We start from the raw sequence: 25,980 nt of genomic DNA on the forward strand, positions 1-25,980 counted from the left end.
TCGTCTCTGGTGAGACGCATTTCGCTCAACCTTGTACATAGGAGAGCGATCCTGACCCATTCCATCCTTGCTCTGATGCTCGTCGCTGATTCATCATGGTTAGTATCTCGGCTTGACAAGCCTGGACAGAGGAATGGACTCCTTACCTTGCGACGAATGGTGTACCGGGGGCAGCATCAGGAGCCGCCTTGGGCGGAGGAGGCGCAACAGCCCTGTGACCCTCGGGCTCTGTGCTGGCGCTCTAGTCAGTGTTACCAGTGCTGCCACCGCTACCGGCGCCAGTGCCTTTCTGCCAGGCGTTTTTCAATGTTTCCCTGACTTGGTCATGCTGGTAAGCATTGCCAATTGAAGAGCAGGATCGATGCTGCTGCAAGTAGCATGTAATGAAATCTCGAGGCAGCCATACTGAAACCACGTTCGTAGAGTTGCCTGGCCGTCGTGTTGCTTGGCTTCTTTGCCCGGGTCAGCCCCGATGGTTCGAGGGCGCAACAGCAAAAGGAAGCAAAAGGAAGCAAGAGGGTGCAAGGGGAAGCCAGTCTTGAAGTCGGGAGACTCGATCCTAATCCCTGGCGAGACAATTCGCTCCACCTTGAACATAGGGGAGCGATCCTGGCCCCTTCCATCCTTGGCCGTCATCTCGCTTGGCTTCTTTACCAGGGTTGGCCCCGATGGTTCGAGGGTGTAAAAGCGAGGGGAAGCAAGAGCGAGGGGAAGCAAAAGCGACGGGAAGCAAAAGCGACGGGAAGCAAGAGCAAGGGGAAGCAAGAGCAAGAGGGAGCAAGAGGAATTTGGCCTGGCAGCCGCGGATGCCTCTCTCATGCATCCACTGGTGCTCGAACATGACAATATCCACCCATCGTGAGTGCATGACCCGACTACACGCTGGGCACATGTCGCCGGCCATGGTAGATCGATGACTTGGGTCCTTGCTGGCCGAAATGGGAGCAAGACAGTGGTAGCGATCAACCACGATGTCGATTTTGTTGATCGTGAAGATGAAGGGAGCCTATGCTTTCTTCCTAACACTCGATGTCAAAACCCGTGTCCCTTTGCCCTCTCCTGCTGGATGAGATGGTCAGTTCTGCGTATAAGTCGTATTGCTTGAGGTAACTTACATCGTCTTCATCACACTCGACGAACAGGTCTGAGTCCTCCTCAGAAACCTCGGTCGGGGTAGACGATCCTCGTTGGAGCCGATAAAGCTGACTTGAAGCCACTTCAGAGGATCGAGTCGTTTGTGTTTGTAACTGTAGCCGTCGACGAGCTCAGGGATAGGTTGCATGAACAGAGTAGGCTCGTCGTCGAGGTTGATGACAGGAGATGCTGTGCCGGGCAGTAGCGGGTCATCTCGAATGCAGAGAGACAGCACGAGGACCATGAGCAGCAAGCCAACAATGGTAACAAGGCCTTTGCTGCGGAGTACGAAGGGACTGCTGACAGGTATGCGTATGCATAATTGACAAACACCCGACGATGAGAATCGGGGAGCAAAAGCAAGAGGGCAAAAGCAAGGGGGAGAAAGCAAGAGCAAGAAGGTGGAAGCAATAGCCAGAGAGTGGGAGCAAGAGCAAGGTGTTGGAGCAAGAGCAAGGTTGGTTGTGCCCTCATCGCCCTCGGCCTTCAGACGGGAGTTGAACGACTCCTGGTCACGGGGATCGAAGTCAGTAAACTTCGGATCATGAGTGAAGCATCGGCAACCGCAGAAGTTGATAATCTTCACACCGAAGCCTTGAAGATCGACATCGTTGCCCATGCTGGGAACGAAGGGTATCACTTGAAGAGCGACGGTTGTTGTAGGCGGGACTACCGCCGGCCTTGGCACTTGAACTGTGAAGCTGAAGTGCAGTACTTGCACTCGGCTTAGCACTCGCAGAAGCCAATGTGCTGTACTGGGAGTGGAATGGGATGCTGGAAGAATCCCTCCACGGGGCCAAAGGCTAGCATGTTGTCTCGCCATGCAATACACGATCCAGAACAACAAGGAATCGTACAAGCTTCTCTCTCATGAAGTAGAAAGAGTTGCGAGTTGCCGTGACTATCGTCGGATGGCACGTTCAAGTTCTTTGGGTCCCAAGTGGTACTCGGGAATCCTCTCGAAGAAGCAGCGAGATGAGGAGACATTAAGAACTGCGGCCTTAAACTCCTCTGTGAAGTCTTCGTTGCTGAAGAAAACCCAATCGTACCGGTGTAGCTTCTTGGAGTTGAAATGAGCCTCCACCTGGGAAACTGTGTGCATCATAGCGACGATATCCGAATTGTTGACCAGTGAAATGAGAGCAGCCTTGGGCCACTCGGGTCGGGTGGCCCATAGAGATCGGCCCAAGCCTCCATCGGATCGAACCCGTAGTCTCGGCATCTTTCCCAGCTCTGGAAAAAGGCCGGGTTGGGATACTTGAATTCCTCCTTTGAAGCTGTGATGGGGAGGAGGACTCCCGTTTTCAAGTATTCCATGCGGCTCGAGCGTCATCTTCAGCAACAGACGTCGAAGCGAGGATGCGCATCCTTGGTGCCCTCGGGGTTTCTTCGCGACTCGGGCCGGCGTTGTACTTCTCGTAGGCTTGAACGAGCCTGCCGTGTTGGCGTCGTTCTGCCACCGGCTCAGCACTTGTACGAGCGAATTGGCTGTACCCGCGAAGGGAAGGAGCGACAGTAAACAGCACAACCGAAGACCTACGAGAAATTAGTAAAGGCACAAACACTAGACTGCCAAGAGTCGAACAAGAACAACATACCTTGTACGTCAAGTTCGGTGAACCCGACGCTTATACCAAGGCTTGTCGATGTGCCCTCCTGCCGAGGCTGTCGATTTTACCCTCTTAGCAGGCTGTCGACCTCGCCGTCGCTCAGCGATGATGCTGTCAATGCATTCCTGGACACTGGAATTCACCAAGAGAATCCGGCTCCTGTCGACGGGGGCAGAAGAAGGCCCCGGCTATCGTGTCGCTTCGAGAAGGAACCCCTCGTTATAAATCAGCTTATCCGGGTCGACGGGGTGGCCGAATTCGAAATGCTCCGGGCAGTTCATCGACAAACATGCCCATCCGGCCGCGTAAACGGATTTGCTGTATTCTCCGCACGAAGCATACGGCTTTCCATCACACTTCACATCGCCGATGGAGACTGGCCGGCATCCACCACGATTTCACCTCCGGATCGACTTTCTCCAGTCGAGCCATATACTCTGGAACTAGGCTCCCGTCCACTGTGGGGGTTTTTGAGCCCACATGTAAGTGACGGCGAAGAAGCCCATGAGGCAGAAGGGGCGCGGCGGTCCGACCGGGTAATTCGGATTCTTTGACCCTATTGCATGCCGTCAGTTCATCAACTCCAGATCCCTTCATGGGGCATCTTACCAATCACTACGGAGACCGGCACCTTCGAGACTAGGGTCCCGTCCACTGTGGGGGTCTTATGAGCCCACGTGTACGTGACGGCGAAGAAGGGTGCGGCGGCCCGACCGGGTAATTCGGATTCTTTGACCTTATTGCATACCGTCAGTTCATCAACTCCAGACCCCTTCCCGGGACGTCTTACCAATCACAACGGAGACCGGCACCTTCTTCTCGAAAGCATTCATCAACGCTCTGTATTGCCGGGAGTTCTGGTCCTGACCTTTGGTCCGGAGCATCCGTCCAGATGCATCCAGTTCTCTTCCCCGCCGATACTAGGGTTCCGTCCACTGTGGGGGTTTTTTGAGCCCATATGTACGTGACCGCAAAGAAACCCGGCAGACACACCGCATGATGCGGCGCGCTTTACCGGGAAATTCGGGTTCTTTGTGGCCACGTACATATGGGCCCCCCATAGGCTCTTGCGCCTTCCTGGACGCTATCCGCGTCCGAGACGCCGTCTGCTGTCCCCATTAGCCTCCCAAGAAGCAAGCTTGTTCGACATAGTGATGGTACTTACCTGCTCCGGCCTACGCGGGCGCGCCGTTCTCTAGTCCTTCGACAACGACGTGGCGGACCGGACTGCTCTTCCCTCTCCGCCTGCTGTTGGTTCTTCATGGCGACCGCGAAGGTAGGAGACAGTCCAGTCCACCACGCCGGCGCTGCAATCTTCTCAGCATCTTGACCTTGCCCATGGTCAGCACGGTCAAAACCAGCGGCGTCTGCGTCTTGCTGATCAGTATGAGGTTCAAGCAGTGACAGGTGTCGAAAAAGAACGTATTTGAGCCGAGGAAGAGATGAGTGCAACGAAGGAGGAAATGAATGCGTTGGAGGAAAAAATGAATACAACGAAACAGAACGAGTTTCGGTTAAGTAGGCTGGATCAAGAAAGATGATAGAAACTCGGCGTTGATCCAAGGTGACGCTCTGGGATGGTGGATTTTGGGCAAGTGAAGTAACAAGGCCAGAGACTGCCAGGTGAAGAAAAACCAAGGTAAACCGGCCAAAAGAAGAAGAGCGGACTGTACCAAAGTAGTTGATTCAGACGCGGTCCTCCTCAAATGTGACGGTTCAGGGAGGGGAAATGATGGATATTGGATAAATGGCATCACAAGACCGACAGGCGAACGAAGGTCAACGTCAGGCGGTTGGACAAGAGGAACGGAAGAAGTATGTGATGAGGAAGGATTTTCAGGTGAAGGCGGTCGAGAAGAACTTTGGAGTAGACCACGTTCGAACCGCGGTCGATGTGAAATACCAAAGTCTCCAACACTGGGTTGCGAAGTGAAGAGTGGTGGTGAAGGTGCAAGTTGGGGGAAATACCTACCGGGCCACAGAATCAAAGATGCCATCTATCTTGATGAGGGCACAGATCGTTGAGGCAGAGGACATTGTGAAGGCGGAAGTGAAGCAAGAGCGGAATATGGTTGATGGCGGTGATGAAGGATATGCGAAGTGCCAACCTACCTTGACACAAATAATGTTGTGTTCCTTTGAGGGAAGAGCGGTGATGAAGTTGTGGTGGTGTGACAAAGGTAGGTAGGTGTTGGGTTCATGGAGCTTGTGGAGAGAGAGAAAAGAAAAAAGAGCAAAGGGCAGATGCGAGACATAACATATAACCTACCTGCGGAGCAAAGAATGGCAAAGGACAAGTGATGCTGATGATATATGACATACCTATTGCTGATTGCGCCTGATGCTATACCATTGTGAGCGGATGTGATGTTTCGTTCATGATGCGGTGATGTGTGACGGAGGAAAGGTGAAGTGCGTTGATGGAAGAGCGGAACGAGAAAAGATGCGGCGGCTTGGTGGCGGAGTGGAAGGTGGGATGGTGAAGTAAGTAGGTGGGAGAGTGGAAGGTGGAAAGACTGGCTCTTTGAAGAGCGTCTGCGCAAGTGAAGTTCGGTTGGCCGAGAGGGACGTTCGTTCGGGGGAAGAGATGTTGAAGTGCCAGGTGCGGTATAATAAAAAAGACCTACTTCTTTGCCGGCGACGATGAAGGTGCGAGGCGTTGAAGCAACCCTTTACGGAAGGATAGGTGGTGGTGGATAGTATAGATGAAAGATGAAGTTGAAGTTGGTGAAGTTGGTGAAGTTGGTGAAGTTGGTGAAGTTGGTGAAGTTGGTGAAGTTCTGGAAGGATGGAAGGAAGGAAGGAAGATGGAGAATGGGGGGAGATGGGTATTTATAGTCGCAGACGGGACACCCGGAGGCTACTGACCTGGAAGGATGTACCTAAGTACGTTTTGGATTCTTAGAGAATAATATTGACTCATTCACTTGTTCTACACCGCACAGTCGCCAGCCTAGAGGTATCGTGAGTCACTGTGGGTGTTGGAGCCCGGCCTTGTGGCCCTTCCAAGCACCAGATCTGGTGGTAGAAAAGAGAGAAATTAGGCAACGCAACGTACTAATGGCTTGTGTGATTGTGCTGGCCTTGTGAAGTGAGCGGCAGAGCGCATCACAAGAGATACTATGAGTCGTAACAAAGAGTCATTCGTATGATATAATGGAGTCAAGTGACTGGGAGAATAGGCAACGATGTGGAAGATCCGCCGTGATGAGTCGTTCTGGTAATTGTTGAGCTAGGCAGCGCTCAGAACATGCGTTTGCGTGTGGAATCTGCAAGCTATGGTGGCGACGCGAAGGCGTAGTGAAAATAAAGTGAGTCCAGGGGAGGAATATAGCCCGATATACAGTAGAGGGGGTTGCTGCTGTAAAAGGCAGGGCGGAGGAAACGACGATGCGATGGGAATGTGAGGTTCGTGTAGAGCCAAGGAAAGCCAAGATCAAATTCAATGGTACCATTGTGCCTTCAATATCGGCGATATTGAAGGGAGGAGTACTTGGAGGTTTGTGGGGAAGGCACGAGTGAATACTTTCGGCGAAGGCAACAATTGGAGACCAATACCAAAACAGCATGGCCGAGGCAACTGGAAGAGCAAATAGCCTCGTACTCGCTTACTCGTAGCCACAGCAGGGCGGTTTTACTTGATGGTGATATAGATGATGGCACATATAGTATAATGCTCTTTGGCAAGGCCAAGTGAGAGACAAGAAGATGACACTTGAGACGCCATAACACTCTCAAGTTGAGCCCACTTGCTATTTGAAGCAGTGGGTTCGCCTTGTTCAATACGGACTCACTCTCCGCTCGAAAAGCATGATCTTTGACTTGATCCTTCGCAGTGAAAGGGATTGTATACAGCCCGGATAATATCATACATGCAGTTTGTGAAAGAGAAGTTGAGGGTTTGCACATTCTCAAGTCTGTTGTGGCAGGTTGGGTGGCCAGCAAGTTCATGGAATAGCGTTCCTTGGGTTCAACGACTTTCTTAGATCAAGCCCATCGCTGGGGGCCTCAAAGTGGCAGAGTTCAGTGGCAATGGGGGATGTGAAACTTCTGGTGAAGGCTACATCTTTAATAAAACTAAATGCACAATCTAATGCAGGACCAACAGATTCGAAACATTTGTGAGGGCTGGCCTGAAGGTTAAGAAGCTGCTTGTCTTGCTGCAACATCAAGCAGTTGCCTCTTATTAGCAGAAAGCAAGTTTGAAAGGCCATTTATCTGCTGCACAGTTCGCAAGATGCAACTCCATCTTGGGGCGAAGCACAAGAACCAAGTGGAGAGCAAATTCCGACCTCGAAACCCCAGAAGTGAGCACTCTGCAAGCATGACCAAAAACAACTGCAGTGCAGATAAGCATATACTCGCAGAAACTTTCATATATGCCAGAATTTGCTTCGGCAGGTTGGAGGCCGCTTGTAGGCCGCTAGCGCCGCAGCGGGCGAAAATATTGCCTAATTGGGGCCCGGATGCGGCGGCAGTCGGCCGTGGTGACCCTAATTTAACATTAATTTTCGGAGGTGCGGGCCGGACCGCTGCCTAATTCTCTTTCAGGCAGCGATGTTGGGGATTGTTGCGCTCTGACAATTGTTCACACGGCCTTCACACGGCCAGGACAAATGATCGGAGGGGTGTGGCCGATCGGTTTGCCGACAGGGGCCGAAGTAGGGGAATCAGGACCGGCCGGAGGTAAGGAGGATGGTGGGCTTCAAGGGTGATAGGTGGCACACGAGTCTTGGTCTTACCTGGCTTGAATTGCAACGGGTGTTAACCCATAATGGAAACTTTGAAAGCCAAAAATAAAGTAGTGAGTAATGGCACGCCTTTGGGAGCGGTTACATCATGCTGTTGCCAGTAAAGCCTGAAGCCTGAGACAAGCTCTTGGGTTCTTCCATAGTCCAATCTAGATGAAGGTCTTCGTCTTCTGTCGGCTTGTTTGGTTTGCATGGTGTGACTTCGAGCCCGGTAAATTTTAACACAGAGTCATCCTTGGCAATTGTGATGACAGGGGACGACGATTAACACTAGGTGTGGTCAGTCCGGCTCGTACATGGTAGCTTGGCAAGGATCGCTGGTCAAAGGAGAGTGTTCCCAAAGGAGCAGTTGCCACTCAGTTTCCGGCTTGTGGCCGGCAGCACCAGTCGGCGCTACATTCAAGTTATGTACACGTATAGACGTGTAGCAGCAAGGTCAAGCAGCAAATGTCGGCAACTACTGTGGAAATGCAGTTTCATCAAAGACGAGATCGCTCGTCTCGGCATTCTCGACGTGGTGGGTGGTTGTGCGCGCTTGAGGCAAGTGATGGCAGGACAGACAGGTGTTCGAACAGATCACCCTTTTGCTGCAGTCGATCTTTTGGCATCGAAGCACACTCGAGGAGACCAGTGGTGTTCCAACGTTCATGATGTAAATATAAAAGTCAATCATGGAAAGCATGCCGGTTTCTTTCAGCCCTGTCATGCGAGAGCCATTAGAGATGGAGGTTGGAGGCTCTGCGGGGTGATGGCTGGGAAGTAGCATGCTACGAGTGCATCGCTGACAGACAGCCCTGACACGCTCGTTATGCACGGGCTTGACAGAGCCGAGGAAAGTGGCGGTTTAGCATGCAATAATGAGCCTGTACATAGAGTGGTTATGGACAGAACTGGAGCGATAACCAAAATCGAATGCAGCCTCTCCTGTGCCTGCCTTTTACGCCATGTCGCTACATCAGGGGAATGGACCTGGGACCTGGAATGACTTCGGTCAGTCAAACCAAGCTTTCGTTGGTGGGCAGGTCAGAGCTTTCGCTAAGGGGCCAGGGGTCCGGCTGCAGCTTCAGCGCTAGCTGCCGCTATCCCCGCCTATAGTGTCTTGGGCTTAGTGGGGGGTTGGGGGAAAGGAAACATTCCACATGGAAGCAACTTTCTTCTACAGAAACGAAACGTCCTTGTTCGGGTCCTAGGAAACCGATAAAGGGGGTTCCAAACATATCGTTTTGTTGCCTGCTCAATGATAAACAAGCCAATGAGTCGAATGTGCTATTAATAGTAATTCTAAGTATCAGCAGGCGAGACCCTGGAAGGCATCATCATATGATGATGGTGCTCAGCCGAGCTTACTTCTATCGATAAGGTTCTAGGCTCTTCAGGGGATCCAAAACGACAAGCAGCAAGCTTTCTCCTGCGACCGCATATGCCTGCCCGGCGTGCGCTATTTCAGACATCTAGTGAAGCACATATACGACACAAACAAGCATCTTCTAGTTTCGTTTCGGTTCATGTGTGCCAATGCTCGTGTTGGCTGGCCATGACGACGTTCAACTCAATTCTATCGCGTTCGTTTCGCTGATCAATCAATTCAAAATCAGAGCGCGGGGCCGGAAAAGGGCCGTGGTTCATTCTCCCAGCCCACCTTGGGCCAGCCACCTGGCAGGGTGGCGACCGGCGGCAGCGTGTACCGCCCGTCGCACTCGCCCTCGGTGCAGTTGAGGCCGCAAAGGCCAAAGACTTTGCAGTAGCATTCGTCTGCCGAGGGGCAATGCACGGCTTCTTGGCCAAAGATAACTAGAAAGATGGAGGTGGTGAATATACGTTCATGTCTCGGGTACTTGCAGCAGCAGACGTGGAAAATAACCAAAGTGGACCGCGCTGGTGGGAAAGAAGAAAAACTTACTGTGCCATGCGAACTCGAAAACTCTCCCGCTCAAAGCATCCTCGAGGGGGGTGTTGAGCAGCCACTGGAGGAAGTGCATGTAGTCCTTCCTCGGCCGCCGGTGTATCGCCTCCCTGGTGACGGCGAATTGAGAGCAGCAGCTCACGGCGACCACTTCGGGGACCGGGTGGCCGGGCAGGAGCTGTTCGAAGGATTCCTTGTAGACCTCCTTGGCCGACGGCATGCCACCGGTGGCCTGCTCCTCCATCGGCACCTCGTCTTCTATCGGCCGGATCTCGGCGGGGCAGCCGATGACCCAGACGCACCGGAGGTTCACGTAGCCCATCTGGCGCAGGTAGGGCAGCTGGAAGTTCTGGAGGGTGGCGAGGCCGTCATAGTCCGGGTCGTCGTTGTGCCAGGCGAAGCGCGAGGCGTGGAAGAAGATGAGGTTGTCCGAGAGGTCGTGGTAGTTGTTGACAATGTGCGTCAGGTACACCATGGCCTCGCGGCCCTTGTTCTGGGGCACCGTCAGCGCGGCCTTGGGGTCATTGACGACGTAGATGCTCTTGTTCCATTGCGGCGGCAGGTGGCGGTGGAACCAGGTGGTGTTGTCGCTCTTGGTGCTGGCGACGACGACGTCGACCTCGCGCGGCGGCGGGCGCTGGTGTTGCAGCGGGATTGGCACTACGGCCTCGCTCGCTGGTCCGAAACTGGGGTAACCGGGGTACAGAGAGCATATGAACCAGGAGAAACAGACAAGTACGGCGCATGCAACGACAACTCGGCCTAGTCCGGACCTAGCGGGGACCATGTTCGATGCTAGGTTAGCCCGAATCCGAAATCCAATCCGACAGGTTACAATGCTATAGAACGGCACCACGAGACTCTTCCCTCCATGCCGTTCTCCAACATTGTCGTGACAAAAAGGATCGGAAGAAAAAGAGGCGCGGCAAAAGTCGAAAACGGGCAGTCGAGGCTAATGTAGGCCGTCCTGGCTAGGGGCCGCGTCTACCGTCATTCTGGCAGCTGGGCTCCAGCGCTTGTGCTTGTCGATGATCCTCATTCCTTGACCCTCCCAGCGCTGGTCACTTCTCCGAACGGAAGCCGTCAAGCAAGCCCCCTACAGCGCCCCCCTGTCCAGGCGCTGCCAGGGTGGAGCGGCAGGACCCCTGGTCGCCCAATGACGATGCCAATTACTGCCACCGGCTAGCCGGCCCCTCCGTATTCACTATCTGCTACCAGGATCAGCCAGCGATTACGAGGAGCCCCCACTAGACACGACCCAACTGCCCGGAAACAATTTCCACGACTCGCCGTTTGTCGGTCGCTATCATACTTGAGCGGACTCGTCGAGCCACCAAACATATGTTGAATTACTCGGAGTATCCAGTATCCAGTATGTCAGTACAGTTGTCGATGACGGCATCTGCATCTGCACACTGCACAAGTAGGGATATCTCGATTTGGGGCATGGACAAGTCAGATAAGCCAGATGGAATTGAGGTGGGTTGCAGCGGATGATCAACGTGCGTTTCATTCGAACCAATCGGGCTCCACGACCAGAAGACGGCTTCAATTGTGTCGAGACGGACATAGCCAGAGGGGCAAGTTGCTTCCGGATAAGTTGCAGTTCGAAGCTATGAGAGCTGCCAATCAGTGGTCTGCTTGGGCAACCTCCATGAAAGCCGTATGATTTTTAAGCAAGAGATGGTGGCATGAGCTTCAATGTTCGAAGCGGGGAAGACGCGGGGGCCAAGAAGACACCAATCTGAGACGTGTGAGCTTTGCCTAAACAAACCTCCTTCTTCGTGCTGATTGGATTGACACGAGTTTTATTTTAACTATGTGAGAATCAAGCCGCACTGCATAGCGGTCATTTGGGGTGACATTTGAACTCCTTAGCTGAGCTATGATGGCGGGCTTGCAGAGAGAGCTTTGCCTTACCCACGACAATGAGCCCGACCACCATAAGGACTTCTGCCAACCAATACTAGTACCTAGAAGTAGTAGAAGCACATGGTATAAAACTTGAAGCAATAAGAGGCTGACAATTCCTCGTATGTACTCTTCTGCTGCGTGCGGACACACGGTTGATGATAAATTGACTGAGAGTGTTTCCGACACGCTGGTAAAGGGGGGTCACATAGGATGCAAGGGTGAAACTCTATGGCGTAATTCAAGTGTTACATGTTGCATGCAAAAGGGCTTCTTGCAGTATCGGCTTGATGTTGACTTCATAGTCAGGCTCGTTCTTGGTATTGGAGGCATGCTCTGCAGAAGGGAAACCCGATCTTGATTATGTTGTGTAACGAGGTGTTCCTCTTGTACATAAGGACGATTGACCCCCGCATATCTTGGGGTCACTGTAACCTCTCAATCCAATCTTCATATCGCCGCGTAAGCATCGAGGATATGCCCAACATGATATTGTACCTCGCGCTACTCTTAGGGTCACTCGCCCTCGCCTTCATGGCCCGGCGTCGTTTCTACCCCAAGCCGTATGCCGGCATCCCCTACAACACGCACTCCGCCCACCGCTTAACCGGCGACATCCCAGACCTCATGCCCCTCGTCAAGGCCACCAACGAGCACTCGGCGCCCCTCCTGGCCGTCACGACGCGGCGGCTGCGGCGGCCCCTCGCGCAGCTGCTGTTCCCGGCGCTGCGCCCGCCCCTGCTCGTCCTCGACGACCCGCGCGAGATCGAGGACGTCCTGGTGCGCCGGGGCCGCGAGTTCGACCGCGCGCCCGTCTCCATGCATATTCTTCGGCACTACTTCCCCTACGCCATGATGACTCAGTATAACACCGCGCCCGGCCTCCGGGACCAGAAGCGGGTGTGGGCGGACGCGTTTGGCGCAGACTTCCTGCGTCGGGTGGCGGCGCCCAGCGTTTACCAGGCTACCTTGGACCTGCTGAAGCTATGGAACCTTAAGGCCACCGGTCGGCCCTTTGAGGTCGTCGAGGACTTCCACAGCACGGCGTTCGACGCTATGTGGGTAGCTCTGACGGGCGAGAAGGCGGGCATCGTTCAGCACGAGATCGAGAAGCTACAAAGCCAGAGCGCGGCCTGTGGTGGTGGTCGCGTGCACCCAATTGGCCCGCCTCCTCGCGGACACCTTATAAAGACAGAAGTCGAGTACGTCAACGGCATGATTGCGAAGGGCTTCGAGTCTGTCGGGCTCTCGAGATTGGCCCAGACGTTCTCGGCCTACTTGCCCCGCCACCGCCAGTTTCGAAGAACGGTGGACACGGAGGTTGGTTTAGTGATTCGCAAAGCCGTGGACCGATTTAAGCAAGTTGAAGAAGGTCACTTGAATGCCGATGAGCACGATACGTGCATGATGGACCTGGTGCTTCGGCGCAAGGTCCTCGAAGCCAGGAAGTCTGGGCAGCCCCTGATGGATCCGACGCAGGACAAGGTCCTGCTGGATGACACGTTCATGATGATCTTAGCGGTATGCAGGGTGTTTTCTTGCCTTGGGGCTGATAGAAAGCCACACGGGGTTATAGTCTGAGATCAAAGGGGAGCTAACCCATATCATCAAACAGGGTTACGACACCACGGCCAACGCCCTAGTTTGGTTCGTAAGGTACATGGAGTCCTACCCCGAGACCCAGACCGAGCTCCGCGCGCTTCTCAAGGCCGCCTTCCCCCATACGAAAATGCCATCCATGGAAGAGATACTCGGGACCGACATCCCGTACCTAGACGCCGTATGCGAGGAGACCTTTCGGCTCGGCGGGGTCGCAAAAGGTAATTTGCGGTCGGCCGCGGTCGACACGCACATCTTGGGTCATTTCGTGCCTAAGGGCGCCGAGATCTTTCTGAACTTCCACGTCGACCACGCGCCGTATCAGGTCGATGAGGCAGTCCGATCGGCCAGTAGTCAATCGGCCGGGGCCAAGCTGACGGTCGGGGAAGGCGCCTCACACTATAGGGACATTGCTCTTCGCGATCTCGGATCCTTCGAGCCGCGTAGATGGTTAGTGAAGGACGAAAAGACCGGCAAAGAAGCGTTCGATGCGCAGGCATTGCCGCAACTCGCATTCGGCGGAGGTTACAGAGGCTGCTCCGGTAAGTACATGTCTGCCCCTTTTCCGATAACCGGCATGTTGCCTCTGGAAGCTGACGAAGTACCTTGGGATAATCAGGCCGGAAACTTGCGGCCATGGAGTTCCGTACTGTTGCCGCGTTGCTTGTTCTCAATTTCGATCTTCTGGAGCTACCGGAGGAAATGAAGACTTTGAAGGCGAACGAGAGGATGTTCCGATTGCCCGATATGCCATTCGTAAGCTTGCGGGCACTTTGAGAAAGGTTGTAGACAGCGCCCCCTTCAAAGCCAATGGCGCGTCGCAGGTAAATTCGACGCACTCGACCACAACGGATATTGCCTCCTTCTCGTAGAAAGGGATGAATAATACTATTAATATGAATGAACGCTAATATCGAAGTTAATCACACTGGTTTCCCTGGGAACTTGCTCACCACCCTTTAACGGCTGTTCTTCAAGCCCTCTAAGATGCTCGATAAGCCCACGAAGTTGAACTCTTCCACCGTTTCTTCCCATATCCGATCCGTCAGCTCACGCCCCTCTGGCTTGTACCAAACCTCGGGCAGTCTGTTGAATTGTCAGCGCAGGTTCTTGTTACGAGTCAAAACTTCCATGAGCATAGCAAGAAGGGAAGGGAAAGAACAAGTTGACGACTTACGCTTTGACAGCCCAATCACTGACAAACCCCCCATGACTCTCCGACCCGTACGACTGGACCGCGTCAATGTAGTTCGAAGCCCCCGCCTCGGCCGTCCGCGCAATCAGCGCCTGCATCACCCCCATGACCGCCTTCACCACCACGCCGCCGCCGCGGAAGAAGTCCGTCCCCTTGCAGGCGCCCGGGTTCGACAGGTTGACCACCACGTCTTCGGGATCGACGTACTCGGTCGCCAACCGCGCCACGAAGAGCGTGAGCAGGACCTTAGACCGCGAGTACTTGGCCATGCCGCCCATCGCCTTAGAGTCCTGGAAGGGAGGCAGCACCGGCTGGTGCGCTGGCACGTTGGTCGACCAAACGAGATCCGTGCTCACCACGGATAGCACTGGCGGCTTCCCGCCGGTCGCCTTCTTCTTCGCCTTGAGCACGGGCACCAGCAGCACCGTCAACAGCACCGTCGACAGGAAGTTGACCAGGAGCGTCAGCTCGCGCCCCGTCGCCTCGTTCATCGTGGGCTCCGTCGTGATCAGCCCCGCGTTCAAAATGACGTAGTCGATCCGTGGCAGCTCGGCGCCGCAGCGCTCCGCGAAGGCCTGTACCGAGCTGTACGACTCCATGTCCACGATCCAGACTGAGACAGTGGCGGTGGGGAAGCCGCGACGGAGGCCCGCCGCCGCCGCATCGCCTTTAGCCTGAGAGCGCACGCCCAGGACGAGTTGGGACAAGCCGCGCGCAAGCAGCTGGCGGGCGGCTTCGAGGCCGAGGCCTACGTTGGCGCCGGTCACGACGGCGACGTGGTCCTGCAGGCTGTTGGCGTCCTGTGGAAGCGTCTTAGGGCGGGTGAACTGGCGGGATAGGAAGCCGCGGATGGTGCCTTCGTAGGCGGCCTGTTTCTGGAGGCTGGCGTTGTCCATGGTTGAGGTGTTGGTCTTGTTGCCCATCTTGCCTGGATAAAGGATATGTGATGCTTAGGCGCTTGCGAGGCAGTAGGTAATATGGCCTCTACGAGACAACTGGATCAAGACCTAGGAGGGACTTGAAAAGCGTATTGATATGCCGACTGGAATGCAATGTTTAAGGGGGATAGATCCGTTAAATATAAGTATCAAAGAGACACTGCATGTCTATGCGCAATTACAGCAACAACCCATACATCACCAACGCATGATGTATCTCAGAGAGCTTTGTAATCGAAGGCGCTAGGCACGCCATAGCCTGTTACTCAGTGGTGAGGCTGTTCCATTTCGCGACTTGAGGCATACGAAATATGCATATGGGGCATTTCTTCGGCGTAGAGTTCGTCCATGAGGATTGGGTGCAGTTTCAGCTGGTAGGCAGATGAGGGGCCAGGACGCTGAAAACGCCTGCTGCAGCAGGGGCACAAGTTGTTCTGCCTGCATTTTTTAGGGCGCTACTCGCTTGAGCTTCCTCCCAAGCCCCCTAAGGACCCGCTATCGAATCAATTGCTTACCGATTTCCTCGCACTTCGGACCCTTGTGTTGTGCGAAGTCCGTTTATCTGACGTACTTAGTAATCGAAGAACAGCAAGCAGAGATCGTGAAAGTTTCAATGCATTGCACATATCTCGATCCTTCATACAAGCTGCAATTGACCGCCGATACCAACAAAAACGATGCTCGAGTAATTCATAATCAACAAACTGATACTCGGATCGAAGAAAGTAGATTGGGCCTTGGAAGGTGGATATGGCAGTTTCGCGAAATGGGATCGCCAAGTGCAAACCAGCACGCTGGCACGGCCAAACAGCACCCACTACTCCAGATCAACATAGATAACAAGACTTTGTCTTGACCACTGAATTCAACATGATATGTTCAGTCGCATCAGTCCATGCACGCATAGTAGATTGTTATGGTCTGTCTATACTTACGTCATGGGAGCCGAACCAAAAGTACAGGCCGGGTCTCAATATTGTTGGCACCGTCCGTATCCGTAAACCACAGAATCGACTACAGCGGCTCGTGGGCTATCCGCGCCCCAAGCCGCAATGGCGCCGGCGAAGTGACTACCCCCCACGTCGCCAAAGAAGGCTCCTAGAAGTCCCCGAGCGGCGATGTCGAGCCCAACGATGGGCACCGACATGGCGAGGTATGATCTTATGGAGCAGCCCAAACGCAACCATCATCCCTCGCGGCTCAAGGTGCTTCGCCGCGACGAAGACGGCCTGAGAAGCTAGCTGTATAACAGATCGCACACTTCTGCCGCGCAGTATCTACTCGAGAATTTGGCGCAGTCCGTGTTTGACGGACGTGGTCAATATCGGGTTTGTGTACACCTATACGGGCTCGCAGATATGGTGACAGACATAAGCCCTACCATGAATGGAAAAAGTACGCCACCGCCGAGCGCGGGGCGTAGCAGTTCTAATTGCGCAAGCCGTAACCCGCATCCCAGAGCAATGCTGCGAGGGCCGAGTCAAGTCAGGATTCTCAGGATGAAAGATTTAAGTCGCCGAGGCGATTAGGTAGTCAGTCCGGCCGGCGAGATAGAGTTGATCAATCAGCCTGAAATATACGTGGGCAGGATGCGGTAGAGGTTCCGCTCGGACATTCACGTGGTGAAAACCCTCGAGTAAGAGGATGTCAGCGCTCGAGTTCCTCCGCGACTGGACTCATATCATCCCAGCGGAGTCCGGCCGCGGCCTGATCAAGCCACCGAACAGGTACTGTAAGCATGCATCAACGTACTTAGTGGAGCAGTAGATAGCGACTGGGCATTGCTTTTCCTATAAGCAGAGACCTCGCTGTAAGCTTTTGAGGGCAAAGAGTATATATTGATCTTGATTCTGTATCGCTGTCATATTTCATGTAGGCTTCATTCGAAAAAAGAAGTTCTTTTATTCATCACACTAGATAAGATGCCTTCATACGTCATAACCGGAGTATCCAAGGGACTCGGCGTAAGTCGTCCCCTAGAAACCACAAGAGTGCAGAAAATCCGACTGAAAATGTTCGGCTAGTTCGAGTTCCTCCGCCAGATCTCGAGCGACCCCAATAACACCGTGGTGGGCATCGTTCGCGACAAGCCGAGGACTGAGCAGAGGGTGGCAGAGGAGCTGGAGGGCCGGTCCAACATCCACATCCTCCAAGCGGACACGACCGTCTATGACCAGCTCAAAGTACGCCTGCACGCACCTGAAGTCGATATGTGATGGTGCAGTTAACCAACAGATCTACTTCAGAAAGCCGCCGAGGACGCAGCTCCCATCCTAGACGGGAAGCTGGACTACCTGATCGCCAACGCAGGTTACGTCTCCATGTTCGACGGATTCCACGGCATTGGTACTCTGTGAGTGTCCCCCATCCATAGCCGTACGCTCTCAAGCTCAATCACGACGGACTACTGACACCCTGCGCGCCCGCCCCAAAACGACAGCGGCACCCAAAGCCCAATGGAAACGCAGCAAGACCTCCAAAAGTCGATGGAGGTCAACGTCTACGCCAACATCCACCTGTACAACCTGTTCCTGCCCCTCATCCTCAAGGGCTCCGTCAAGAAGGTCATTGTCATCTCCAGCGGCCTGGGCGACCCAGACCTGGTGTCCCAATACGACCTCGACATCGCCTCGCTGTACTCCATCAGCAAGGCCGCCATGAACATGGCGACGGCCAAGTTCAGCGCGCAATACCGCAAGGACGGGGTGCTCTTCCTGAGCCTCTGCCCGGGCATGGTGGACGTGGGCCGCTACGACAATGGTAAGTCGCCGATGAAAGAATCTTTAATCAAGTGACTCTAACCACTGTATAGTCACCGCTGAGCAAGCGGCTGGCCTCGGCCGGATGATGCAGGCGTTCAAGGTGTACGCACCGCATTTCGAGAAGCCGGCCACACCCGAAGAGGCCATCCGGGATGTGATCAAGGTTTGGGAGAACGCCAGTATCGAGAATGGCGACGGCGGGGCTTACCTTTCCCATCATGGGAATAAGAAGTGGCTGTAAAGGGGGTTGAGTAAGGCGTCCGTCGATTTCAGCATTTCTATGTTTAGCCATTTTCCTTTATCTTCCGAAAGAATACATTGAGAGGCAGAAAGGTGAATGGTCGGTCCATGTATCGCATTGTGAAACTCGCCAGCGAGCGACATTTGCGACAGTTGGCAATGGTCTGGCCTAGTCCGGAGATGTCGATGTATGCGGGTTACGCTGGACAACCTACCCCCACGTCAACCACAAACTTCAATGAAGACTCACATACAGCCAAGTCCAGACCCCATTGCAATGCAAACACGCAATCACGAAAGAGAAACAATAAGTAGAGTAAAGAGGTGATAATGCGCAGCTAGAGCGCGGGTATATTGAACGATGAAGCAAACTCCGACTGCTTTGAAAAAGATGCTCTTGCAAAATACTCCATCGGCGAGCTGAGTATATAAACAACATGCAATATCAACAACACACGTTTCACATGAGTAATAGCAAAATGCTTCCCCATCAAGTCTTTGGGCCCTTCTCAAGCAATTAGCGACGAGATGATGTAGAGAGGCGTCCTCCACGGCCACGCCCTCGCATTCCTCCTCTGTAGGCCACAAACTTTTTCGCCGGAATCTCCTCGTCATCGTCTCCGAATGAGCTGTCTGTCTCTTCGGAATCGCTTCCGGCCATACTGGCCAGTCGCACAATGGTAGGCCCTGGTCGCGTGACCGGTTTCGCGGGAGCTGCCGAGCTTGTAGCCGGAGGCGGTCTCGCGGAGGACTCGCGGCTTTTGGCACTTTGGGGCTCCTCTGTTTTGCGAAGGGATGAAGCACGAGGTAGTGGTGCATCTGAATCTTTCATGGGCGTGTCTTGGTCTTTCGTACCACGCGCAGATGCAGATTGAGGAGTCGAAGGCGTACTTGTGCGGTTTGAGGTAATGTTTCTGGAAGAGCCGCGCATCTTAAACTTCCTGCCCTTCGCTGCCATGCGCTCTGCCATAGACATGAACTTCGGTTGCGGTGAAGGCTCGGGAGCTGGTGGTGACGCCGCTGGTTTTGCTGCAGACTTTGGAGGACGCCCCCTCCTTCCTGGAGGTCGAGCACTTGGGGTTGACTCTTTTTCCATATCATTCGGCTTCCCCACAGCTTCCGACTCGCGGGCAAGTTCAGCCTCTTCGGCCTCCAAGTCAGCTGCTAGAGCCTCAATCGTGACTTCATCCTCGTTGACAGAGTCTTGAGCAGGTGTCGAGTCTTCAGCGTAATCGACACTGTTGAGCTGGGAACGTCGTGTAGGGCGTCCTCGTCTTTTAGGCTCTTTTGCAGCCTCTTTCGCAGCCTCCTTCGCAACCTCCTTCGCCGGTTCTTTGGCGGTTGTTTGCGGCGAGTTGGCGGGCAGGGAGCTTCGCGGCGGGCGCCCCCGACGTTTTCCCGTGTAGGGAGGTGCCGCCTCTTGGTTCAAACCAGCCACCGCACGAAATGCCTGAGCCGCAACATCCACGGGGTCACTCCCAACCGTGTCGCCGTTCTCTGCGTCTGGGTTCAACAGCCTCTTGGGGATAACAATGTCATCAAGATCTTCTTCGGGTTCTTCATGATCGGTATAAGACTGCGCAGGTTTCGCATGGCGCAGAGTAGGCCGCAGAGGGTCTACCGGGAGCGGGGCCCTTGCCGGTTTCGCCTTGGGCCTTTCCTGGGTATTGCTCGCTTCAGGAACAGTAGGAGCCTGCTCTGATGCAGTACGGGCACGATTGGGTGTCCCCGAGCCACTTCTGCCTGGCTCGCCAAGGGCACCAAGAAGAGCAGGATCGAGATTCATAAGCTGATCAAGATTTCCAGTGCGTGGTTTCTTGCGCCACGTCTTTGGACCCATGAAGTCGGGGTCGTCGTCTGTTTCCAAACGGGCCTTTCGCTTCGCAAGGCGTAAGGTCTTCTTAACGAAGTCGGACACTTCTGGCTCTCGACTCAGCGTATCTTCTGATGGCATCTGGAACGGGTCGAAAAGGATCTTGTCGGCACTATCCCCTTGATCGTAGAAGCCCATTCCCATCATCCTAGCACCAACGCCTGGGTCGTTATAACCCGATGGATCAGGATAGGCCGAGGTTTCGAGGTCCATGCCAGACATGTCAGCTGTGGGCACGCGACTGCCTGCGGTTTCGTCTTGGTTGCTCGAGTTGCCGTTTTGGACTACCGGCGCACCGTCGACACCGACCTGATCACCATACGCGTTTTCCATAGTGTGGCCCTCGATCTCATGCGGTGCATCTTCGTTGCTCTCCAGCGCTGCCAATGGACCCTTGGCCTTTTCTGCATCAGCCTGTTCTCGAAGACGCTGCATTCTCTTCGAATCTTTGGAGCGGCTCTCCTCCCCGAATGCCTTCAGCCAATTCAGATTGTGGATACGGAAGTCGACAATAGACTCGACACTGCGGTCGTCTGCAATTCGTCGCGTGTCGTGGCCCAGCAGGGTGTTCTTCGGCACATACGGTTGAGTATGGCCGGCGCGTCTGCAACTTCCGCAGTTGCAAATCCCGAGACATTTAGGGCATTGCCAATGCTCCTTCTCCATTGCGGACTGGGGCATTGTGTCAAAGGCCCTCCAAAGGACGCCATAGCAGTAGGCTTCCTGGCAGGTTGTGCAAAAGTTGAGCTTGTAAGTATGGTCCTTATGACAACAGACGTGGCAGCGGTAAACGTCTCCTCTTTTTTGTTTGCGTTTCGATTTCGGCTTCTTCTTGATCCGGCCTTCTTCGTCAACTTCAGGCTCTGGCTCCGATTCTACTTCTGGCGCGGGCTCGTTGGCGTGCTTCGTGATATCGCTCCAGGGCCGGCGGCGCAGTTGTTCCTGGCAGACCTGTGCAACGGACTTCTTATTCGACTTCCGCCGCGCAATCTCCAGGGGCTGGGGAGAATGTTCAATGTCGACAAAGCCGTCCTGCTTGATAACCATAGACCGCCATAGCTCATGCTTCTCAACCAGGTCAGACCAATGCCACTGTTCGCACCATTGAAGGCCTGAAATGCACACGCAGGATCTTCCCATCGCGTAGCATTCCATGCAAATATCGTACGTGTCCTCGTCGCCGTTGACAAGCTGCCTCACGCAGCACTTGCAGGTCAGAAACCGGTTGAAGATATTGGAACGGCAGTATGAACAGGTAATGTTCGAGTCAAACTCAATGTACTCTACGTCAATATGTTTGGGCCCGAACATTTCATCGATAAGAATCCCAGTAAAGAGACCAAAGAGTCGTCGAAAGTCGTCGGCCATCTGTCTCAAGCGTGGCGAATTCTGCGAGAGCTCACGGCCGAGCCCTAGAACCCCGACAGCTGACGTCTCTTCCAAGGTCTGCATTTCCTTGTAGTACTTCTCAAGGGTAAAGTAGATGATGGCCTTATTCTTGTACTGCTCGTCTCGGCAGACGAGACGGGCTTTGGGCAGAGCTTCATGGAGTGCGAGATCCAGCGTTTCCACGGTCGTCCGATTCCACGCGACCTTCATAGTTCTTGTTCCTCGGTTCCAGACCTGGTGAGGTGCCAGAGGTGGCACCAATATGAAATCGCCAACCTTCTGTTCCACGATGTAGACAGGGAAACTGGCCTTCTTCCAGGCATTGATCTGGGCGAAATGTTTCTCGATCTCGATGTCGTGTCCGAGCATGGAGAGGAAGTACTCGCGCACCACTTCCCTATCCTTGGTCTCTGTCATGAACCAAATCGAACTTCCGGGCTTCTCGCCGTTTTCACTGCCCGATGCATCGACCATGATATTCTGGCCCAGACTTGCACACATTTCCCTATGCGCAGGAGTGTAGGTGCCTTCATGACCGATGTAGCACATGAGGTTCTGCGCCCGCATCTCTTCGGGCAAGCTGCTCATCAGATCTCCAGCAACAGCAGCCGAAACTTCGGGGGCGCCGAAGATATCGTCTTCTCGGGTATCGGCAGTGTCGCTAACATTGTCGTTCATGTAGAAGACGTTCGGTGGGATAACCTTCCGCAAATGGTCATACCATTCTTGGGGGCAATCGATATCCTTCATGTACAGCCTCTGCCGCCGTTCGTCTCGGAAATTCGTGGGACTCCATTGGTTCGTCAGTTGTCGCATTGACCGTAGGTAATGCCCAGTGGTCATGGGAATATCCGACTGCGAGCCAATGTCGCGGACACTCTCCTGCTTTTTGTCGTGTGTCTTCTCGAGCCATTTCGCACTGAAGAGCGACTCTGGCAACACCTTGTTCCAACCCTCGATCACGAGTGGCCGACCACCTTCGATGACATGTAGCTGTACCAGTTTTTCGAAGCCAGAGGCACCCAGTCGTCGGATCTGCGCTAGGTTTATACGGACGACCCAGTCGAAGTTGGGGTTTCGATCGACGATCGCATGGAGGTCCAGATCGGGGGGTATAGGGTCGAACTTCGCTTGCGGATGTAGCGCAGTCGGCATCTTGGCGAGCGTTGCTTGCGTTCTGCGTTACGCAAGTGCAGCAGGCCTAGGTGGTTTTCGAATTGCTTTCCAGGGCGAGCAGGTGCGCAATCGATGTCAAAGGGGATGTCGAGCACCGCGCCTGCCAAGTGGGTGGGAGGTAAATATAATCAAGAATACTGGGTTGGAGCCGTTGCAAGTAATGTACACCTCCGGATTACCAAAGCTGACAAGATGAACAGCGATGCATCGCGTAAACTCCAGATCATCCAGACCTGTGATGCTTGATGCTTGATGCTTGATGCTCGATGGTCCTCGCTAGTCGTGCAGTTGCGATTTCAACCTTGTCTCCGAGTTGCGCAACTTGCCCGTGGAGGTGCAAGAAGGGTGGTTGCTGAGCGCGGTTCTTGCTAATGCGATAAGATGCGCGGGACCACTGCGAGAAAGTATGTATGTAGGTATACTTACGTAGTGGAGAACAAGGCGCGACGCTGTCGAGACCCCACTGCGTGGGATGAAAGAGCAGCACTTGAGAGCCCAAACGGCAAATAAAAACACGCTAGTCTTCGCGAGGGATCTGCACTAGCCTCAACCACACTAGCCACTGACTTGAGCATCAAAGATTTGAGAGACATTCGAGAGATGGATTTGCTGACGAAAAGAAAGAGAGAGAGAATTGCGGCAACCTTTCTTTCTGCCAGCTAACGAACTTCCGTATGGCTTGACACCAAGTTCAGAGAGGCATATCCTAAGATCAATTGGTAAGTTTTATCAATCGTTGGTTCCTCCCCATCATTTGGGCATCTTGGCTTTTTGCTCAATTCCGTGTCTGGTTGATACCTTGAGACTCACCATACAGTGGGGCAACTACCCCTTCTGGATGCGGCATCGCAATGTATCTATAGATATTCTATTGATATAGATATACTTCGTTTCGGGAGATGGCGATATCGAATGCCGCAGTTCAATGATCGTCGTATTTGAAGCTGGTAATCTACTCAAGCTAACATCCCAGTAGTGCCATCGTCATGTTCAGGGGATGTAGTGCGGCCCTGGGGAGGCGAATACTACCAAATTCGAAATTCGTAGCTTCCAAACCCAGTTGGGCTTCTGGTCGAAGGTCGGGATCAAGTACTTCTCGGCTCCTAACGCCAACAAGGCCAAGCCAGTCACGCCCAACTTCAGTGTCCTTGTTGGCGCCCCGGCATGTCATCCCTTTCCATGCCTCTGCCAAGCAATTGGCCGCCAGCGTAGAATCGACTTCGTCTCCTGAGACACCAAAGCCGTATTCGCCGCCCACCACTGGGCTTCTCTCACGTCTGCCAGCATCATGGGTGCCGTATGCCGAGCTGGTCCGTCTAGATAAGCCGGCGGGAACATACTACTTGTTCTTCCCATGCATGTTCAGCACGCTCCTGGCCGCTCCCATGGCTGATCCAATCACTTCTCCCTTGACCGTCATTGGTACGACCGCGCTCTTCTTCTCAGGGGCTCTGATAATGCGCGGGGCAGGCTGCAGCATCAACGACCTCTGGGACCGCAACCTCGACCCGCAAGTGGCGCGCACCCGACTGCGTCCCATTGCCCGAGGCGCCATCACCCCTTTCAAGGCCCTGACGTTCACCGGTGTACAGCTGCTGGCCGGACTCGGAATCCTCCTCCAGTTCCCCTGGGACTGTTTCTTCTACGCGACACCCAGCCTGCTCTTCGTCGCCTCGTATCCCCTCGCGAAGCGGGTCACATACTACCCGCAGTTCGTGTTGGGACTGACCTTCTCGTGGGGCGCCATGATGGGCTTCCCGGCGCTGGGCGTGGACCTGCTCACGAACACGGCGGCCATGACGGCGGCGGGCTTCCTGTACGCCAGCAACGTCGCCTGGACCGTGCTGTACGACATGATCTACGCCCACATGGACATCCGCGACGACGCCAAGGCGGGCATCAAGAGCATCGCCCTGAAGCATGACGCGGAGACCAAGCAAGTCTTGTCCGGCCTGGCGGTCGTACAGGTCGGCCTGCTCGGCGCGGCCGGCTGGGCTGCTGGTGCCGGCCCTGCCTTCTTCATCGGCGGCTGTGGAGGCGCTGCCTTGACGCTGGGCTACATGATCCGCAACGTCAACCTGAAGAATGTGAAGGACTGTTGGTGGTGGTTCGTCAACGGCTGCTGGATCACGGGAGGGGCCATCGGTGCCGGTTTGGGTGCGGACTATCTCATTCAGTACTCAAATCAAGAAGAGACCGAGAAGGTCGCTCAGAGCTAGATGCCAAGAGTGATGTCGCCTGTATTTATAGATCCGGGGTGGGTTGTCCGTCTATAGAACTAGATCTGGCGTGCTGTACGATACACGTACGAGTTGGGAGGCAAGCTAGACTTACAGTCATGTAATACCACTCCTCCCTTATGAAACACTTGTTCCAGGACCACGTAAGATACATCTCTTCATCTCCTCACTTTCCGAAGTGCTCTATGTACAATGTTGTACGCGTAGTAAATTTGTTGAGGCTTCAGTTGCTCCACCTTTCTTGAGGAGCTGCGAAGCCTTAATCTGAGCAGCCATCAACTTTGTGGAATGATGAATGCTAGATGTGTCTTCTCAGCAAGTCTTATCCCTTATATCAGACCGGAATTAACTCCATATTCCATGATCGTTCAGGTAGCATTGCCTGGACCAGGACCATATTGGTTTCTGCTTCATGGGGGCTGCCTGAGATAGTCTACTGGCCAGTTTACATTGCAACCAAGTTATTATCTCTAGTACTTCACAGCCATGACCAGAAAGTGGGGTTTGGACCTGAATACTCAGTAACAATCTTCCATATTCTCTCCTTCGCCATGTTTCGATGTTAAACCATTACAGCCGCTGGTTCCCTGTTCTTTGTGATATGCCATGATACGCTAAGCACAAGGTGTCCTCCGGCAACAGAGGAACCTTTCCGGGCTACTCGGAAGCCCAGTGACTCAAGTACTGTAAACTAACATGAGTAGTGGTGAGGTGACATAGACGGTTCATTGACCATGGCCAATGTCCAAAGCACCACCACCGATGGTGGTCCTCACAACCTGAGGACCTAGTGATATAAGACCTAGTCAAAATATTACAATACTAGTTTTAGCTTGCTAACACATGGAGCAGGATACTCCTCCATTCTCCTACATATAGGGATCCGGGTTTGGATATGACACCCGATGACTTGACCCTGCATATTGCACATTTTGTGATACCAAGTTTCTACGAATTCACCTTGAAGTATTTCCTTGATGTGTAAGGAGACGCAATTTGAAATTTTGACCAGGCACTAAATTATGTCTGGTAACTCCATAGGTAAACATTTAATTGCCAAACATGTTTGTTTTTCTACACACCGACTCTCACTGTTGCAATTCTTCACATATCACAACTTCAACCCTAGTATTTCCACTTCGTTGATCAATCAACAACTAAAATAGCCTATGTGAACAGCATATCTTCGTTGTTCACTTGGATGGACTGATGCAGCTTGGGTATGTTCAAGTCAATGTCGAGTTATATCGAATCCGAAA

General features: G+C 53.7%; 8 protein-coding genes across 8 annotated transcripts; 3 read left to right on the forward strand and 5 right to left on the reverse strand.

The window, feature by feature from the left end:
- Positions 1-2,035: 2,035 nt before the first annotated feature.
- On the reverse strand, positions 2,036-2,356 carry PG985_008544 (uncharacterized protein; the record flags this gene model as incomplete). Its single annotated transcript, XM_066828312.1, has 1 exon — positions 2,036-2,356. One exon carries the CDS (start codon positions 2,354-2,356, stop codon positions 2,036-2,038), a length of 321 nt encoding a protein of 106 aa, XP_066683224.1.
- Positions 2,357-2,438: 82 nt separating this feature from the next.
- Positions 2,439-4,781, reverse strand: PG985_008545 (uncharacterized protein; the record flags this gene model as incomplete). The annotated part of the gene is made up of 8 exons (XM_066828313.1): positions 2,439-2,670; positions 2,769-2,876; positions 3,225-3,300; positions 3,354-3,473; positions 3,535-3,584; positions 3,910-4,121; positions 4,418-4,661; positions 4,717-4,781. The coding sequence occupies 8 exons, from the start codon at positions 4,779-4,781 to the stop codon at positions 2,439-2,441; spliced, it is 1,107 nt and encodes a 368-aa protein (XP_066683225.1).
- A 4,305-nt stretch (positions 4,782-9,086) lies between these two features.
- On the reverse strand, positions 9,087-10,185 carry PG985_008546 (uncharacterized protein; the record flags this gene model as incomplete). The annotated part of the gene is made up of 2 exons (XM_066828314.1): positions 9,087-9,286; positions 9,396-10,185. 2 exons carry the CDS (start codon positions 10,183-10,185, stop codon positions 9,087-9,089), a joined length of 990 nt encoding a protein of 329 aa, XP_066683226.1.
- Positions 10,186-11,795: 1,610 nt separating this feature from the next.
- On the forward strand, positions 11,796-13,685 carry PG985_008547 (cytochrome P450; the record flags this gene model as incomplete). Its single annotated transcript, XM_066828315.1, has 3 exons — positions 11,796-12,830; positions 12,925-13,450; positions 13,528-13,685. The coding sequence occupies 3 exons, from the start codon at positions 11,796-11,798 to the stop codon at positions 13,683-13,685; spliced, it is 1,719 nt and encodes a 572-aa protein (XP_066683227.1).
- A 182-nt stretch (positions 13,686-13,867) lies between these two features.
- Positions 13,868-15,026, reverse strand: PG985_008548 (uncharacterized protein; the record flags this gene model as incomplete). Its single annotated transcript, XM_066828316.1, has 2 exons — positions 13,868-13,994; positions 14,086-15,026. The coding sequence occupies 2 exons, from the start codon at positions 15,024-15,026 to the stop codon at positions 13,868-13,870; spliced, it is 1,068 nt and encodes a 355-aa protein (XP_066683228.1).
- Positions 15,027-16,963: 1,937 nt separating this feature from the next.
- Positions 16,964-18,044, forward strand: PG985_008549 (uncharacterized protein; the record flags this gene model as incomplete). The annotated part of the gene is made up of 5 exons (XM_066828317.1): positions 16,964-17,005; positions 17,066-17,224; positions 17,288-17,394; positions 17,482-17,801; positions 17,854-18,044. The coding sequence occupies 5 exons, from the start codon at positions 16,964-16,966 to the stop codon at positions 18,042-18,044; spliced, it is 819 nt and encodes a 272-aa protein (XP_066683229.1).
- A 516-nt stretch (positions 18,045-18,560) lies between these two features.
- PG985_008550 (uncharacterized protein) lies at positions 18,561-22,460 on the reverse strand (the record flags this gene model as incomplete). Its single annotated transcript, XM_066828318.1, has 1 exon — positions 18,561-22,460. The coding sequence occupies one exon, from the start codon at positions 22,458-22,460 to the stop codon at positions 18,561-18,563; it is 3,900 nt and encodes a 1,299-aa protein (XP_066683230.1).
- Positions 22,461-23,467: 1,007 nt separating this feature from the next.
- PG985_008551 (uncharacterized protein) lies at positions 23,468-24,700 on the forward strand (the record flags this gene model as incomplete). Its single annotated transcript, XM_066828319.1, has 1 exon — positions 23,468-24,700. One exon carries the CDS (start codon positions 23,468-23,470, stop codon positions 24,698-24,700), a length of 1,233 nt encoding a protein of 410 aa, XP_066683231.1.
- Between the last annotated feature and the right edge of the window lie 1,280 nt (positions 24,701-25,980).

The sequence above is a fragment of the Apiospora marii genome (assembly GCF_038362585.1).
Source record: "Apiospora marii strain CBS 49790 chromosome Unknown utg000005l_segment0_segment0, whole genome shotgun sequence".
NCBI classification, from domain to species: domain Eukaryota; kingdom Fungi; phylum Ascomycota; class Sordariomycetes; order Amphisphaeriales; family Apiosporaceae; genus Apiospora; species Apiospora marii.